At 46.6% G+C, this 20,221-nt stretch overlaps 1 protein-coding gene across 1 annotated transcript in view; it reads left to right on the top strand.

Moving 5' to 3' along the window:
- Window positions 1-20,221, top strand: part of LOC146042459 (carbonic anhydrase-related protein 10-like) — a 276,357-nt gene that overhangs the window by 224,145 nt on the left and 31,991 nt on the right. Inside the window, exon 7 of the mRNA XM_083162452.1 lies at window positions 549-703. Coding sequence (XP_083018578.1) covers window positions 549-703 — 155 coding nt within the window. The remainder of the gene's footprint in view (window positions 1-548; window positions 704-20,221) is intronic.

The following is a 20,221-nucleotide window of genomic DNA, read 5'->3' as shown; positions in this document are numbered from 1 at the left end:
TATCTCCAGTTCCCAGAAATATATTTCATATATACTGTATATATATATTTTAATGGAATTAAAAACTAGAGAATCCCACCTACCAAATGGTATTGGGGACTAGGGGTTCAGAGTTCAGGAGGCAGAGCAATCTGCCAATGAGTATATAAAACTACATACCAGGTGTGTGGAGCTGGAGCAGTAACCAGCTGCTGGAAGGCTGATATCTCTGGTTCTGGGAACAGTAGAGACAAGCTACTAGTGTCCATCAAAGAGGAAGAGTCTCAGCTTTTGGAATATACCCTCAGAAAAACTGTAAGTCAGACAAAACCTGAAATATCTGACTGGGAAAAGCAATTAACAGGCTTGGATGGGGACCACTGCTTTGAAGTCAGATATCTCCGGTTCCCAAGGGCCGATTTTTAAAATTTTTGTATCCCTGGAAAGAGGAGAATCGGGTGGAAGCAAAATCGGACCTGTGTATGGTCACCTTAAGACATTAAAAGTACATATTCAATTGTTATGTGTGTTTGGCTTGTTGTAACACAGAGCACATGTTTTTTCCGCAGATGAAGCTAATGTCATACAAGATCTCAGCATTGAAGAACTGTATCCAGAGTCATTTGGGTTCTTGACTTATCAAGGTTCTATGACCATTCCTCCATGCTATGAGACTGTGACTTGGATTGTAATAGACAGACCATTGAATATCACTTCAGTGCAGGTAGAGTACCACTGCCGTGCATTTCTTATTTCTTGAACCAGATTGTAAGGCTGTGAGGTTGTACAATTACTGCTACTCATCCTGTATTACCTGTCAATATTTATTTGGGAGTTTTGCTGATTGAAGCAGCTTCCAAGATATTTTGGATGATTGCATTGTAAAATATTGGCAGAACAAGCAGGTGATTCTCGTAACAAGTTCCAAATATTGGCAAACAATGTTGTTCATGTTAAACCGTAATTTCAACAAAAATGAGGAGGCACATTTATTTACAGGTACATAAACAAAACAACAGCTATCAAGCTGTCCAAGGCAGGAAGCGTAAGTTATACCTAATACAACATTTCAAGTATTATCACAATGATATAGAGCTCAGACTTGTATAATTACATTTAAAGAAATGTACAATAATAAAAATAATTTAAAAAAAGCAAAGCAACTAACCCAAGCATTTTAGAACATACTGGGGGAAATTAACTAAGCCAGTGTTTTTCAACCACTGTGCCGTGGCACACTAGTGTGCCTTGAGCTGTTCTCAAATGTGCCCCCAGATCTAGAGATGCCCAAACCAGTTTACAGCCACCACCAGTTCAACTGTTACTGACTGGTCTCTTCTTTTCATGTAAAGGGCCAATGTATTGTATTTTTGTTACCTGGGGGGACCAGTGTGATTGTTTTTTTATATAGGGGCCTTTAGGTTTTTTTCCCTGTGGGGGCCAATGTGTTTTGCCCTGTGGGGATCTCATGGTGTGCCTCGGCAATTTTAAAATCTTATTAAGTGTGCCACAAGGTAAAAAGGTTGAAAATCACTGAACTAAGCGAAGAACACCTAAAATAGGCATATTTGTATAAGCTAAATATTAACCACAATTCCCAGCATGCTGGGCATTAAAGGGCTCGCTTCGAACTTGTACAACAGTACAAATAGTTTAATTAATACATGCAGACACAATTAAAGAGCCCATAGATACAGATGCTTACCTACCTTGACATGTAGGTAGTTATCCATCTGTCCACTGGTCCTGTAGAAATCCATATGGAGTACCCGTGGAAGGAAACCATACTCACCAGTATCCTCCGGCATAGATTACGTCCTCTTCGTTCCATGGAGGCATCCCAGGGACTTGGCAAAATTAAAAACCGACCGATTATGCTCTGTTTATGAACTGAGTAGAGCCGCAATAAGCTTTGTTTACTTTCTGCAGCTCCACCCCCCAAATAGCGCTATTGACCACCTAGTGTCCAATCAGTTGTGGTTCTCTAAGTCCCTGCATGCGGTGCAGACTTGCTGAGACTCATAGCACTTTTTTCTCCCCTCCTTTCCTGTATCTTCTCTTTCCTCTTCTATTTTCTTTCTGCTAACTTTCTTATTTTCTTGTAATGTTTTATATTCACATTTGTTCTGCTTAGCGTATTACCACAACGGGTCATTTTCTAGTTCTTCTTTCTTATGACCATGGGTCATTTAGGGTCATATGCATGGGGTTTACTCTAGTTCATTCTTTCTGACAAAATCCTTCTTAGATGGACAAAACCATGTGCACTGCAGGGGACCAGATGTAACATGTGCAGAGAGAATTGGATTTGGGTGAGTTTTTTTGTTTCTGTGCAGGGAAAATACTGACTGCATGATTTTACACTGCGATATAGATCTCACTTTGAAGAAAAACCCCACCCAAATCTAATTCTCTCTGCACAAGTTACATCTGCCCCACCCGCAGTGCACATGGTTTTGTCCATCTAAGAAGGATTTTGTCAGAAAGAATGAACTAGAATAACCCCCCCATGTTATCTTGATTAAAAATAGATTGTGCAAAAAACTAAAACTTTTCTAAGCACATAGCAGACAGACATGCTCAAAATATATATTAACAAATCACTAAGCAGATTCTCCAATGGGCAAAACACTAAACCTATTCAATATCCAGCTTAGCGTTTCTCCTAAAGGCTATGCAATGAACCAGCAAATGTCAGTCATTCTAGAAGGATCAATTAATATTATGAGCAACAAAACACTTTGTTTATTTGAATCAAACATCTGGAAGCTATGATTGTTATCCAAACATCAATCATCTGCTCTGAATTCCCATTGCTAATAATGTAAGAAAATAAAGTAAAAATACCTGTCCTTTATATGATACACTGCCTCTTTACTTTAGATGTAGGCCCTTATTCTGGTTTCCTCGCAAAGGCAAATTCCTTCTCAAATGGACAAACCCATGTGCACTGCAGGGGGCAGATGTAACATGTGCAGAGAGAGTTACATTTGGGTGAGTTATTTTGTTTCTGTGCAGGGAAAATACTGACTGCTTTATTTTTACACTGCAATATAGATCTCACTTTGAAGTAAAACCCCACCCAAATCTAATTCTCTCTGCACAAGTTACATCTGCCCCACCTGCAGTGAAAATGGTTTTGTCCATTTGAGAAGGAATTTGCCTTTGTGAGTGAACCAGAATAAGGGCCTTAGTCAGTTATTCACATGGTGTATGATGTGGCTGATATTTTCCACTGTAAAGGGATTATAGTTTGATACATGTGTAATACCCCATTGATAAGGATACAGATGGTGCACTGTGGGTATAAGCGGACATTACTGTATCTCTGTTGTGGATCTGACTTTTTTACTTTAGTAAAAACTCATAACTATGCCACAGCGGAGAGGCAAGGGTTCCCCAACCAGACACATAGGAGACAAAATTTTTGTAAAAGCAATCTAGATTTATTTCTTGTGACCTGAAATTACTGAATGGGTCAATGCTATAGAAAAATCGGTTTAGTGCAATCAACTATACATGCAAAATGAATTGCATAAATTACAATAACACATGCTATTAGTCTTTTTGTACTTTGGATATAACTTCACTCACTATTGCAGTGGTCAGGGATCTTGGTCCACATTACCCCACGCAGTGCATGTTTTGCAGGTCTCCTCACAGAATCACAAGTGAAATAATTAACTCCACCTGCGGACCTTATAAAATGTGTCTGTGAGTAATTAGTACACCTGTGCACCTGCTGGGTTACCAGCAGAAACATGCACTGTGTGGGGTAATGAGGACCGAGTTCCCTGACCACTGCACTATTGCAAAGATTTCAAGTATACTCATAGGCGTGCGCAGCCCATTTTCTTAGGGGGTGCACCATTGGAGGGGTATGTCCATCACCACCTACTGGGCATGCCCATCACCGCCCACTGGGCGTGTCAATCACCGCCTACTGGGCGTGTCAATCAACGTCTTTTGGGCATCAATGCAAACTAAATAGAAGGTGACTTATTTATGTAAATGCATTTCAGAATGAATCATTCCCCCCACACATACTAGATACTGTAATGGTCATTCCACATAATGCCTATTACACATTATGCCAGGGCTTGACACATTTTTGCAAAACATGGACAATAGGTACAGTGTGCGCTGAAGGTGCGCACCAAAAATTTACACTATAATGCCTATTACACATCACACACCCATTACATAGTATACCACATGCCATAATGACCATTACACATTATGCCCCACACCGTGATGCTCATTATACCCCACACCATGATGCTCCTTACACATTACACCCCACACTGTGATGCCCATTACACTTTATGCCCCAAACCGTTATGCCCATTACAGCACACACTGTGATGCCCATTACACTGCACACTGTGATGCTCATTACACATTATGCCCCACGCCGTGGTGCCCATTAGGGGTAAAGAGAGTGAGGTTTTCTGGAAAATGAGGGACTGAGAGACAGGATGTCAGGGATTCAAAGATAAAGGGGGATAAGGGGGAGAGAGAGAAGGAATTAGGGAGAAGGGGTGTCAGATCGAGAGTGGGAGGAGAAAGGGCAGGCTGTTGCTGGGGTGGCGCAGGCATGCTGACAAGCGAGAGTGAAGTAATCAGACTGTCACTTGTGGGGGGGGGGATCGGCGGGCATATGCAGGTGAAACAAGGAAGGCATGCTGTGACTTGCAGGGAAGGGCAGGCACACACAAGGGGGGGTGCAGGCTATTACTTACTGGGGGGTTCAGCAGGTATGTGCTGCTTGGATAGAGGCTGTCACGGGGTGGGGGTGGCAGGCACATTCAGGTGAGAGGGAGGAAGCAGGTTGTCACTTGCTGGGGGGAGGGGTCGGTAGGAATGCGCAGGTGGGAGAAGGGGGGCAGGCTGTCACAGGAATAGCAGGGATATTCAGGTGTGATGGAGAAAGCAGGCACAAAAGTGTTTTAAGTTAAAGGCAGAACATGTAATATCCCCTCTCCCTCCCCCTTTTGTTACCTGCGGTTATCTCATTTCAAATAGTGGCCATACTGTGGACTCTGTCACTGTGAGCAGCACCGATGACTGACAGCTGCCTGCCTTCACTCTCTGCTATGCTGCGTTGTTGTGGCGGGTATGGGGTGACAGGAGCCGCCAGGCGCTCACTGAGATTACTCGCCGGCAAATTGATGGGGCAGTTGCAGCGCCGTCCTGTCTGGCGCTAGCGCAGCCTGCCCTATCAGGACCCCAGCACAGCACCTGCTGCTGCTCTGCGTTCGCCGCTCCAATTTATACAGCGGGTCAGGGGGAGCTGGCGCGGCAGACCTCTAGCAGTCTTTAACTAATGAGAAAGGAATGCACATGTCCGTGCACGGTCCCCAATGATTGGTGTCCTGCTACTGTTGAGCTCCTGCACAATAACAACAGCGGGACACCAATCAACGGGGGCCGTGCACGTACATGAAGGAGACTGCTGTACATGGGTAGGAGCGGAGGGCAGCAGTGGGGACTGAATGAAATACGCGGCCGCGCTGCACTGACTGGTCAGCATAGCAGCCAGCCGCATCATCACACGGACTGCTGCTGCCAGTCAAGGAGGTGCTGCAATCGTGCGGGGGTGCCTGTTATTGGGAGGTGCCTGTGCACCCCCCGTGCGCACGCCTATGAGTATACTCAGAGCCGGATTAACAATGGGCCTGATGGAGCTACAGCTCCAGGTCCACTCTCCAAATAGGCCCTAATTTTGTAGCTGAGGGCCAGGGCTTTCCAACGAGCCCAGCCCCGCGTCGCTAGCACCCCGGGAACCGGAGATACTGCCAGGCAAACCTGGAACGTTTTCCTTATAGGATAACATGGAACCCACTAAGTCCGACCTCCACCCGATTCCAATGGCTGCTAGTTCCCCCTCCGGCATCACAGAAGTCGAGGTTGATCTCAGTCGAACCCAAATTGCAGGGCCTTCAATCTGATACCAGGCTGGTCCATATGGGTTCATTGGTTCTAGAGATATTGCTGGTAAACCAATATTTTTTTCATTTCTGAAATGTAATTTTATGGCTGTTCATGTTGTTTGAGGACAGATTTCTCTGGACCCAAACGACCCAGATCCACGGGACCAAAATCATTTGAAGCCTATATGTAAATGGGTCAGTTGGTTCTGAAGATATAGCTGGTTGTTTAAAGGGGCCGGGGGACTAGGCTGTTGTAAAAGGGGCCAGTCCGGGAATGTCCCTGCATGATCCTGGGACCATATTCCTGGGTAAGTCCCTGCATTTTCTGGTGTGAAAGGGGTATTATTTCAAATTGCCGGGACATGCAGTGCTCTGAATACAGCCAGGCAGCCCCATGCTTTCTGCCCGGCTGTCAATGGCTGTCATTTCTGTCCGGCAACGGCTGTCCCCCAGTTACCGCGAGCATCTATTCCCCTTGGCAATGAGCACGTAATCCCACATAGCAATGAGCGTGAAACCCCTGGCACTGTGCATGGAATCCCTGGCAATGAACATGTAGGTAAGCAACACTTATGTAGCATAATTTTTAATAGGCATTATGGTGTTTGGCATAATACGTAATGGAGATTATGGTGTGAGGCTTAACGTGTAATGGGCATTATGGTGTAAATTTTTAAAGCGCGCCTTTGGCACGCAATGCCCTTGTTTATGATGCATATTATGCATTATTGCTCAATCAGTTTGTTATAGTGCAGGCATGTTCAAACGATGGCCCTCCAGCTGTTGTGAAACTACAAGTCTCATCATGCATTGCCACAGTTTTGCTATTAGGGAATGCTAAAACTATGTCAAGGCATGCTGGGACGTGTAGTTTCACAACAGCTCGAGGGCCACTGTTTGGACATGCCTGGTATAGTGTGTATTTTGGCTCAATCGGTGTGAATTTTGGCTCATTCCATGTGGTATAATGTGTAAGAGGCAAATACAGTATAAGGGGGTTACTATTGTGTTGCATGATTTGTATAAGGAGTATATGGTGTGGTAAACTTAGGTGACCACATAAAAGGTGCTGAAATGTTGTCTACCAAGCTTTCAGTATTTTTCTATGACTGGAGTTTCGCCTCACCCTGCAAGTATCTTAGGACATCGGCATCCTGCGAGTGCACCTTTGGAGGGCACCCGGCAATATACATACCTGCATTTTTCCTATGCCCGCCCCCTGCCTGTTCCAGGCATATATAATTAGTTGAAAGTATTTACACAACTACAGACACACCCATGAGCAGACCACCCAAACAGAGCACTGGTCACGCCCCCCACATTATTAGGTGCTGGCCACAACCCCTATTATTGCACATAATAGGCCCTTGATAATTTTCAGCTCGAAGCCCATATAGACCTTAATCTGGCTCTGACAGCACCGCACTGTACAAACCGTGACACAAAGCTGATGACACCTTCACTCATAGGAGCCCACTTGTCACTTATCCCTCTCACTTCCTAGCCACAGGCATAGGCGTGCGCACATTGAGTGTTAGTGGTGCACCTAATGCTGTGCCCACCCTTATGAACTCCTTCCTGCCGCTAGCAATACCAGCAATACATCTTACCAAAGACAGACTTGCTTTTTAGACGTCAACCTATTGACGGTGCATCCCCTAATAAAATGTGCTGTGCAGGCCTATGGCCGCAAGCTTAGCACCTTGACTGCTAGTGAGCCCACACATGAACAGATGACGGGAATCCCTGACATCTCTGAGTCTTTTCTAGTATTCCAGTGTCTTATATTTGGCAATACATTTATTGGTACATGCAGAAGAGGGTTGTGTGGGTTTGGGATTACACAGGGGGGCCCAGAAATATCAGTGTACAGGGCCCCAAGATTTCTGTTGCCGGCCCTGACTGCAAGCATGTAGTGTATTACCACTTGGCAATGAGCATGTAATCCCACATGGCAACGAGCATGGAACCCCTGGGAATGAGCATGGAACCCCTGGTAATGAGCATGTAGGTAAACAGTACTTATGTAGCATAATTTTGAATAGGCATTATGGTGTTTGGCATAATACATAACGGAGATTATGGTGTGTGGTTTAACATGTAATGGGCATTATGGTGTAATTTTTTAAAGCGCGCCTTTGGCGTGCATTGCCCCTGTTTGTGGAGCATATTGTGCATTATTGCTCAATTAGTTTGGTATAGTGTGTATTTTGGCTCAGTCCATGTGGCAAAATGTGAATTTTGCCTTAATCTGTGTGGCATAATGCGAATTTTGAATCAATCCGTGTGCCATAGTGAGAATTTTGGCTCATTCCATGTGGCATAATGTGTAAGAGGCAAGTACCGTATAAGGGGGTTACTATTGTGTTGCATGATTTGTATAAGGGGTATATGGTGTGGTAAACTTAGGTGACCACATAAAATGTGCTGAAATGTTGTCTACCTAGTTTTGGCTTTCAGTATTTTTTTTATGACTGGAGTGCCGCCTCCCCCCGCAAGTATCTTAGGACATCAGCGTCCTTCTGGTGCACCATTGGAGGGAACCCTCCAATATATCTCCCTGCATTTTCCCATGCAAGCCCCCTGCCTTTTTCAGGCATATATAATTAGTTGAAAGTATTTACATAAATAGAGACACACCCATGAGCAGACCACCCAACCAGAACACTGGCCACAACCCCTATTATTGTGCATATTAGGCCCTCCATAATTTTCAGCTCCAGGCCCATTTAGACCTCAATCTGGCACTGGATGGCAAGTACAGTATAACTCATCAATTACTATTATTATCCTTTATTCTTATGAAGCCACTGGGGATCCGCAGTCCCCAATTACACAGTACATAAACCAATAAGCAACTTTGTTACTTACAGTTGATTACAATAGAGCAGTGATTTTCAACCTTTTTACCTTGCGGCACACTAAATAAGACTTTAAAATTGCCAAGGCACACCCTGAGATCCCCACAGGGAAAAACACATTGGCCACCACAGGAGAAAAACCAACCTATTGGCCCCCACATTAAAAACAATCACACTGGTCCCCACAGGTAACAAAAATAAAATACATTGGCCCTTTACATGAAAATAAGAGACCAGTAAATAACATTTAAACTGGTGGTGGCTGTAAATGGGTTTGGGCATCTCTAGATGTGGGGGCACACTTGAGAACAGCTCAAGGCACACTAGTGTGCCACGGCACACTGGTTGAAAAACACTGCAATAGAGGATCAGTACAGTGTACATAACCATAGCTGCATCTGCAGAGGACACTGAATAAATATATCATAAATTAATAAAATCACACAAACACATTATGCATCTTACTGTATCTATAAACCATTTTATTTTGGTAAATGTGAGTTTGCAGATGCCGATCAGTCACCTATGGGCAGCGATGTGAGATGCTGCAGGAGCAATGTGATGGGAGGCACTGCTAATATGACGCCGGGGCAGCGAGATACAGTAAAGGTGCCCATACACATTACAATTATTGTATACAATAATGCATCTCATCGCACATTGGTTTTGTGATGAGATGAAATGAGATCTAGTACAAAAAGTATGTGCTGCACATACTTTTTGTACTTGATCTCATCTCATCTCAACGCAAAACCGAGATGCAATGAGATGCTATATTGTATACAATATTGTATACAATAATTTTAATGTGTATGGGCACCTAACTTGAGAGACATCACTGAAGCACTGCTGAGGTGCTGCTGGGGCAGTGAGGTGAGAGGCACCGCTGAGATGTATCATGGGCGATGCTGAGATGCTGCAGTCAGATGATGCTGCTTGGTGGAGTCTTGCTTGGTGATGCAGACGCACTGATCTTGACCCTTTGCTGATGTAGCTGGCAGATGGACGAGCCGCAGGTGGACGCAGGAGTGTCTTACATTCATCCTTAAAACATGCCGGCTGGTATTTGATCCCCGTACCTGTGCAGGAACTTGTAGCCGCAGTAAATGCTCAGGCAAATAAATATGAGGTAGACTGCCCCGGAAATCAGGAGCCACTTCAGCAATCCATACACAAAGTTCTGGACAATTCCACGTGTCTGGCGCTGTTCCTTGGGCTGCACCTCATTCTGTTCTTGGAGGCGCCCGTGATGATGCTCCTGATAACTCCCATGATGTCTCTCTGGATGGCGCCCATGGTGATGTTCCTGGTGGCGCACATAATGCCGAATCTGATGGCGTCCATGATGAAGTCCCTGAAGTTCATGAGGCTTCTCTTTAATATGTTCCATGGCGGCTTCGTCCATTGGGCCTTGTGTCCGTCCTGCTGGGAGAGGCCTGGCATAGAGCTCCCCAGGTACCAGGAGGAATATCAATAGAATAATAATACAGGAACTCATGGTCCTGGAATAAATCGTGGTTCAACTGAACAATATGTAACAGAGAACAAAAAGCTGCTGAACTAACCGAAGGTTAAGTGAGCAATGACTGGCAGTGGAACACTGAGAGTTACAGTGTTCCAATGATTGTGATGTCACTATGATGTCACAATCACCCTATGCCTGTGATGTCACTATGATGTTACAATCATCCTATGCCTGTGATGTCACTATGATGATGTCACAATCACACATTAGCTATAGTTGTGAATGAGAGCTAACCCTGACTGACTGCCTGGAGTCTGTAGGCCAATGTAGCCACTTTATAAAGGAGATGAATGCAGAGAACCTAGTTATTAATACATCAGCATTCTACAGATTTATATAAACATTTAGTAAGATTAAGTAAGACCACAGACTGTGGTCAAAGGATACTCGGGGTGAGCTTCGGTAACAGATGATTAGCAACTATCGATGTTTCCAATTAGATGGAAGCAGTGGCGCCGGAACGGGGGGGCGAGGGGGCAGCTTGCCCCCCCCAAAATTACTGAGGCGCCAGTATGTCCGGCCCGACCGCCTATATTAAAGCCGCCTATATTAAAGAAGTATTATCCGCCCGGCCGCCTATATTTCATACCAGGCGCCGGGGATGGCTGCTGCTGCTGCCGCCGGGGAGATGTGCATAAGACACGCCAGCCAATCACTGCCGGCGCATCCCCTTCACATACACTGTGATTGGCGGGCGCGTCTTCTACACCGGCGGCAGCAGCAGCAGCCATCCACGGCGCCTGGTATGTAATATAGGAGGGCGGGCGGGCGGATGATAATACCAGAGGCGTAGCCATCATGCCCGCTCAGGTGCCCAAGTCAGTGCGGCTCCCCCGCCGGCTGCCCGCTGCCCGCTGCCCCCAGGAGACGTGGTATATTTAAAAGTCACTCACATCTCCCGCTGGACCGCGCTAGCCAATAGGCGCTCGCGGTCCAGTAGCCACCAGTTGATTGCCTGCTGGACCGCAAGCGCCTATTGGCTAGCGCGGTCCAGCGGGAGATGTGAGTGACTTTTGAATAGCAGCACTGTGCACAGCAGGGAGCCGGGAGCGGGCAACCCCGGCGACAGGGGGGAGGGGGTGCGCGGAAAGCACCGCTGCTGCTTTGCCGACTGTGGGTGGGGTGCACTAATCTCTGCACTATCCTCGCCCACCCACCCACCCTGCTGTGCACTATCCTCCAACACCCACCCACCCATGCACTATCCTCACCCACCCACCCTGCTGTCGCACTATCCTCACCCACCTGTGCACTATCCTCACCCACCTACCCTGCTGTGTACTATCCTCACTCACCCTGCTGTGCACTATCCTCACCCACCCTGCTGTGCACTATCCTCACTCACCCACCCACCCTGCTGTGCACTCTATCCTCACTCACCCACCCTCCCTGCTCTGCACTATCATTTACTCACACCTTCCCGCCCTGCGAGCAAATTTCAGTCCCCCTTGGCAACGAGCAATTTCAGTCCCCCTTGGCATCGAGCATGAAGCCCATGGCATCGAGCATGAAGCCCCTGGCACCGAGCATGTAGGTAAGTGGCACTTATGTGTTAAATGTGTAATGGACATTACGATTTGTTAAATAGTGTGCGATGGGCATTGCGGTGTGTTAGTATGCGACGGGCATTGCGGTGTGTTAGTATGCGACGGGCATTACGGTGTGTTCTATAGTATGCAATTGGCATCATGTGTGGCCTTATGTGTAATTGTCATTATGGCATGTGGCTTTATGTGTAATTGGTATTACAAAGTTTGCTAAAATGTGCAATGGGCATTACGGTGTGTGGTATAATGTTGGGCCGTGCCCACTTTTCACGGAGCAGGAGCCTCACCTACTACAAATTGGGGGGGCGCGAAACATGCCCTTGCTCCGGGCACCGTGGCACCTAGCTACACCACTGGATAATACATAAGTAATATAGGGGCGGGCGGGCGGCTGATAATAAATCAGTTATATAGCCTGGCGGGCGGGTGGGCAGCTGATTAATCAGTAATATAGCCGGGCGGGTGGCAGGGAAGATGTGCGCCCGCCAATGCTGCTTCTCTCACCCTCCCTTCCACAGTGACTGACACATCCAGGGGTTGTCATTTACCCCTGGATTCACACCCAAACAGGTTTATGTAATTATGTCTAATTATCATAATCAGACATAATCACATAAATCTGTTTGGGGGTGACACTGCCACTTTTTCCACTTTTTATGAGTAAATGACAACCCCTGGATTAATGTCAGTCCTGGTGTCTCTGGCCACATGTATATGCCGCTGCCCGGTGTATAATGCCCACGTGTATATGCCGCTGCCCTGTGTATAATGCCCATGCGTAAATGCCGCTGCCTTGTGTATAATGCCCACGCATATATGCCGCTGCCCTGTGTATAATGCCCATGCATATATGCCGCTGCCAGTGTGTATAGTGCCCGGGGGTAACATATAGCAATTTAGGGGGCGCCAAAATGAGATTATATCTTGCCCCCCCCAACCTAAAAACGTTCCAGCGCCTCTGGATGGAAGTAATGTTTCCTCAGAATAACAGGTTTGAGATGGTTGACAAGCATCGGATGCTGGTTCCGATGCCCAACCTATGGCAGATTGAACTCAGTTTATTTGAGCATGTGCAAAGCCCTTATTGCTTCCAAGTAGGGAGGGGGGGTGGGGGATGCTACCACAGAGGCTTGGCCAACCATTAGAGTTTTATTGCCTGCAGACAAAAGGACTAATTCAGACCGGACCGTACAGCTGCGAATTTGCAGGTCGAGCTATTATCAATAGTCCTGTGTACAGCCGCATGTGCGAGGCCATCCTGCCATAAATACCTGCTACTTTAAATCACTGGCCGTATGCAAGCTGACTTTAAATCACTGGCCATATGCAAGTTGATTGACAGGAAGACGGTGTTTGATTAGTAGCATTACCGATATGATACCCGGGTATAGCTAACCATGTGAGAGAATCTTGCTACGCAATTCCACACAAACTAAATTATAGGACTGTCCTTGCGTTTTGTTTATTGTCATTCCAGAACATATCCTAACAGGAAATTGTATCACATAAATGCTAATGGCAAATACCGTATTCTGGGCTGGGCACCAATGCATGTGCCCCCTGATATTTTTATTTTATTGTAGTTCAGCAACTGTTGTTAAACTATGCATCCCAGCATGCTCTGCAACAGTTTTAGCATAGCCAAGTAGCCAAACTGCAGCAGGGCATGCTGGGATTTGTAGTTCGACAACAGATGGAGGGCCAAATGTTCTCCATCCCTGCTCTAACACATAGCCTAATGGCATTCTACTTTTTGGCCACAAGATGTCCTCACGCCATCAGTTTTTGTGGTACTTGTGAGTTATCTGGGCGTCCGATTTGGGTACTTACGATTTGCATGCGATTTGCATGCGATATCGCATACGATATCGCATGCGATATCGCATGCGATTTACGATTTACATGCGATTTAGCATGCGATTTGCATAAGATTTGCTATTCATTTCATTACCCCACTATCCCCAAAGTGTGTCTATCAACGTGAACCCGAAGCGTGGCGAGCGCAGCGAGCCCGCGAGGGGCGGCGGTACGTGTCCTCCGACCTTTTCATGCCCTACTATCCACTAGGGCGTGGAGTGAGAATAGAATAGTGTGGCGAGCGCAGCGAGCCACCGAGCCCGAAGCGTGGCGAGCGCAGCGAGCCCCGCGAGGGGACGCGGACACCTGTGAAGCCCGCAAGGGCACGCGGATACCTGTGAAGGTGTCCGCGTCCCCTCGCGGGGCTCGCTGCGCTCGCCACGCTTCGGGCTCGGTGGCTCGCTGCGCTCGCCACACTATTCTATTCTCACTCCACGCCCTAGTGGATAGTAGGGCATGAAAAGGTCGGAGGACACGTACCGCCGCCCCTCGCGGGCTCGCTGCGCTCGCCACGCTTCGGGTTCACGTTGATAGACACACTTTGGGGATAGTGGGGTAATGAAATTAATAGCAAATCTTATTCAAATCGCATGCTAAATCGCATGCAAATCGCAAATCGCATGCGATATCGCATGCAAATCGCAAATCGCATGCGATATCGCATGCGATATCGTATGCGATCTAGTACCAAAATCGGACGCCCAGATAACTCACAAGTACCGTTTTTGTACATTTTAGCTGCTAATTAGCCTACCATTGGTCCATATGGGTTTATTGGTTCCAGAGATATTGTGGGTAAACCGATTTTTTCATTTCTACAATGTAATTTCATGGCTGTTCATGTTGTTTGAGGGCAGATTTCTCTGGAACCAAATGGGCCAGTTTCACGGGACCAAATTCATTTGAAGCCCACTCAAAAGTTCTTAAATATGATACTGGTCTCATGTAAATGGGTCAGTTGGTTCCAAAGATATAGCTGTCGGTTAAAGGGGGGGGGGGGGGGTTCTCTCCCCCTCACACCAGAAAATGCAGGGATTAGTCTGGTGTAGAAGGGGCCGGGAATTTCCCTGCATGATACTGGGACCATATTCCTGGGTAAGTCCCTGCATTTTCTGGTGTGAAAGGGGTATTATTTCAAATAGCCGGGACCTGCAGTGCTCTGAATACAGCCGGGCAGCTCCCTGCCCAGCTGTCATTTCTGCCCAGCTGTGGCTGTCCCCCAGTTACTGCAAGCATGTACTGTATTCCCCCTTGGCAATGAGCATGTAATCCCACATGGCAACGAGCATGGAACCCCTGGGACTGTGCATGGAACCCCTGGCAATGAACATGTAGGTAAGCAACACTTATGTAGCATAATTTTTAATAGGCATTATGGTGTTTGGCATAATACGTAATGGAGATTATGGTGTGAGGCTTAACGTGTAATGGGCATTATGGTGTAAATTTTTAAAGCGCGCCTTTGGCACGCAATGCCCTTGTTTATGATGCATATTATGCATTATTGCTCAATCAGTTTGTTATAGTGCAGGCATGTCCAAACTATGGTCCTCCAGCTGTTGTGAAACTACAAGTCTCATCATGCATTGCCACAGTTTTGCTATTAGGGAATGCTAAAACTATGTCAAGGCATGCTGGGACGTGTAGTTTCACAACAGCTCGAGGGCCACTGTTTGGACATGCCTGGTATAGTGTGTATTTTGGCTCAATCGGTGTGAATTTTGGCTCATTCCATGTGGTATAATGTGTAAGAGGCAAATACAGTATAAGGGGGTTACTATTGTGTTGCATGATTTGTATAAGGGGTATATGGTGTGGTAAACTTAGGTGACCACATAAAAGGTGCTGAAATGTTGTCTACCAAGCTTTCAGTATTTTTCTATGACTGGAGTGCCGCCTCACCCTGCAAGTATCTTAGGACATCGGCATCCTGCGAGTGCACCAATGGAGGGCACCCGGCAATATATCTACCTGCATTTTTCCTATGCCCGCCCCCTGCCTGTTCCAGGCATATATAATTAGTTGAAAGTATTTACACAACTACAGACACACCCATGAGCAGACCACCCAAACAGAGCAGTCACGCCACCCACATAATTAGGTGCTGGCCACAACCCCTATTATTGCACATAATAGGCCCTTGATAATTTTCAGCTCCAGGCCCATTTAGACCTTAATCTGGCTCTGACAGCACCGCACTGTACAAACCGTGACACAAAGCTGATGACACCTTCACTCATAGGAGCCCACTTGTCATTTATCCCTCTCACTTCCTAGCCACAGGCATAGGTGTGCGCACATTGAGTGTTAGTGGTGCACCCAGGGCCGGACTGGGACCAGAAATCGGCCCTGGCATTTTGAGCACACAGGCCCACGGGTAGCAGGCGGGACCTTTGCGCGGCGAAGCGGCGTGGCGAAAAGGGGGCGTGGTCCCATGGAAAGGAGGCGTGGCATTAGAAAAAGCAGGCATTACATATTATGGAACACACCATAATGCCCAATGCCCTAAAGTACTCATTTATAAATGCACAAATCTGCAATCTAGACTCCTTTATGAATGTACACATTTACAATTTAAACATATTTAGCAAAGCAAAATCTGCAATCTAGAATAATTTATGAACACACAAATGTACAATCTAGACTCCCTTCATAGCTACCCAAATCTGTAACTAACCCTATTCACAAATGTACACTTCTGCAGGCTGGTTCTGGCTATGAATGCATGGCATAGTGGGGCTGTGGGGGACAACACTGAATGATGTACAGTACATCCAACAACAGCATTAGCTTTTGCTTGTCTTCCCTAAAGTTGCGAGAGACCACATAAGATGGTGTGATGTGCAGGGGGTGCCGGGGCACACTGACAAGACAGTGTTCCCACACTGCAGTGACATATCAACTAACCTCTCACCCGGGCGTAGCAGCAGATGCACTTTGTGGAAGAGGTTCTGGCAAGCACAGCTGTGGTGCGGTTTGCCCCCTCTCATTGCTCCCCAGGCATGGTGATGCAGAGTCCGGGATGAGGCGCCCCCAACTCTGCCGCCCTCCAGACAGCGCTCAGACTGTCACCTAGCAGCGAGGCGGGCGGGGACTAGAAGCAGCAGACAGACAGGAGAGTGAGGGAAGCCAGCTGCTGCCTCAGCCCGGCCGGGAGACAGAGCCCCCCTGCTGCCCGGATCCCCGCCGCCGCTCAATTTTAAAGCTGGGTCACATCACGGTCATGTGGCCGGAAACACAGCTCCCCCTCACCTCACATGCGCTGCTCAGAGGAGGGGGGTGGATTAGATGTGCGGCAGTCACGTCATGACGCTGCTGCGTCATGACGTCAATATGTAAATGACGTGGCCGACCAGCGTTATTTACAGGACGCGGCGCCGGTGCTGTAAGCACTGAAAAAACATTGACAAAATCGGCCCACACGGCCATCGGCCCTTCTGGCATTTGCCAGAAGTGCCAGATGGCCAGTCCGGCCCTGGGTGCACCTAATGCTGTGCCCACCCTTATGAACTCCTTCCTGCCGCTAGCAATACCAGCAATACATCTTACCAAAGACAGACTTGCTTTTTAGACGTCAACCCATTGACGGTGCATCCCCTAATAAAATGTGCTGTGCAGGACTATGGCCGCAAGCTTAGCACCTTGACTGTTAGTGAGCCCACACATGAACAGATGACGGGAATCCCTGACATCTCTGAGTCTTTTCTAGTATTCCAGTGTCTTATATTTGGCAATACATTTATTGGTACATGCAGAAGAGGGTTGTGTGGGTTTGGGATTACACAGGGGGGCCCAGAAATATCAGCGTACAGGGCCCCAAGATTTCTGTTGCCGGCCCTGACTGCAGGCATGTAGTGTATTCCCACTTGGCAATGAGCATGTAATCCCACATGGCAACGAGCATGGAACCCCTGGGAATGAGCATGGAACCCCTCTGTTGCCGGCCCTGACTGCAGGCATGTAGTGTATTCCCACTTGGCAATGAGCATGTAATCCCACATGGCAACGAGCATGGAACCCCTGGGAATGAGCATGGAACCCCTGGTAATGAGCATGTAGGTAAGCAGTACTTATGTAGCATAATTTTGAATAGGCATTATGGTGTTTGGCATTATACATAACGGAGATTATGGTGTGTGGTTTAACATGTAATGGGCATTATGGTGTAATTTTTTAAAGCGCGCCTTTGGCGTGCATTGCCCCTGTTTGTGGAGCATATTGTGCATTATTGCTCAATTAGTTTGGTATAGTGTGTATTTTGGCCCAGTCCATGTGGCAAAATGTGAATTTTGCCTTAATCTGTGTGGCATAATGTGAATTTTGAATCAATCCGTGTGCCATAGTGAGAATTTTGGCTCATTCCATGTGGCATAATGTGTAAGAGGCAAGTACAGTATAAGGGGGTTACTATTGTGTGGCATGATTTGTATAAGGGGTATATGGTGTGGTAAACTTAGGTGACCACATAAAATGTGCTGAAATGTTGTCTTCCTAGTTTTGGCTTTCAGTATTTTTTTTATGACTGGAGTGCCGCCTCCCCCCGCAAGTATCTTAGGACATCAGCGTCCTTCTGGTGCACCATTGGAGGGAAACCTCCAATATATCTCCCTGCATTTTCCTATGCAAGCCCCCTGCCTTTTCCAGGCATATATAATTAGTTGAAAGTATTTACATAAATAGAGACACACCCATGAGCAGACCACCCAACCAGAACACTGGCCACAACCCCTATTATTGTGCATATTAGGCCCTCCATAATTTTCAGCTCCAGGCCCATTTAGACCTCAATCTGGCACTGGATGGCAAGTACAGTATAACTCATCAATTACTATTATTATCCTTTATTCTTATGAAGCCACTGGGGATCCGCAGTCCCCAATTACACAGTACATAAACCAATAAGCAACTTTGTTACTTACAGTTGATTACAATAGGATCAGTAGAGTGTACATAACCATAGCTGCATCTGCAGAGGACACTGAATAAATATATCATAAATTAATAAAACCACACAAACACATTATGCATCTTACTGTATCTATAAACCATTTTATTTTGGTAAATGTGAGTTTGCAGATGCCGATCAGTCTCCTATGGGCAGCGATGTGAGATGCTGCAGGAGCAATGTGATGGGAGGCACTGCTAATATGACGCCAGGGCAGCGAGATACAATAAAGGTGCCCATACACATTACAATTATTGTATACAATAATGCATCTAATCGCACATTGGTTTTGTGATGAGATGAAATGAGATCTAGTACAAAAAGTATGTGCTGCACATACTTTTTGTACTTGATCTCATCTCATCTCAACGCAAAACCGAGATGCAATGAGATGCTATATTGTATACAATATTGTATACAATAATTTTAATGTGTATGGGCACCTAACTTGAGAGACATCACTGAAGCACTGCTGAGGTGCTGCTGGGGCAGTGAGGTGAGAGGCACCGCTGAGATGTATCATGGGCGATGCTGAGATGCTGCAGTCAGATGATGCTGCTTGGTGGAGTCTTGCTTGGTGATGCAGACGCACTGATCTTGACCCTTTGCTGATGTAGCTGGCAGATGGACGAGCCGCAGGTGGACGCAGGAGTGTCTTATATTCATCCTTAAAACATGCCGGCTGGTATTTGATCCCCGTACCTGTGCAGGAACTTGTAGCCGCAGTAGATGCTCAGGCAAATAAATATGAGGTAGACTGCCCCGGAAATCAGGAGCCACTTCAGCAATCCATACACAAAGTTCTGGACAATTCCACGTGTCTGGCGCTGTTCCTTGGGCTGCACCTCATTCTGTTCTTGGAGGCGCCCGTGATGATGCTCCTGATAACTCCCATGATGTCTCTCTGGATGGCGCCCATGGTGATGTTCCTGGTGGCGCACATAATGCCGAATCTGATGGCGTCCATGATGAAGTCCCTGAAGTTCATGAGGCTTCTCTTTAATATGTTCCATGGCGGCTTCGTCCATTGGGCCTTGTGTCCGTCCTGCTGGGAGAGGCCTGGCATAGAGCTCCCCAGGTACCAGGAGGAATATCAATAGAATAATAATACAGGAACTCATGGTCCTGGAATAAATCGTGGTTCAACTGAACAATACGTAACAGAGAACAAAAAGCTGCTGAACTAACCGAAGGTTAAGTGAGCAATGACTGGCAGTGGAACACTGAGAGTTACAGTGTTCCAATGATTGTGATGTCACTATGATGTCACAATCACCCTATGCCTGTGATGTCACTATGATGTTACAATCATCCTATGCCTGTGATGTCACTATGATGATGTCACAATCACACATTAGCTATAGTTGTGAATGAGAGCTAACCCTGACTGACTGCCTGGAGTCTGTAGGCCAATGTAGCCACTTTATAAAGGAGATGAATGCAGAAAACCTAGTTATTAATACATCAGCATTCTACAGATTTATATAAACATTTAGTAAGATTAAGTAAGACCACAGACTGTGGTCAAAGGATACTCGGGGTGAGCTTCAGTAACAGATGATTAGCAACTATCG

Source organism: Crinia signifera, chromosome 19 (genome assembly GCF_055691185.1).
Source record: "Crinia signifera chromosome 19, ASM5569118v1, whole genome shotgun sequence".
Classification (NCBI taxonomy): domain Eukaryota; kingdom Metazoa; phylum Chordata; class Amphibia; order Anura; family Myobatrachidae; genus Crinia; species Crinia signifera.
This window is presented reverse-complemented; position numbering and strand designations above follow the sequence as displayed.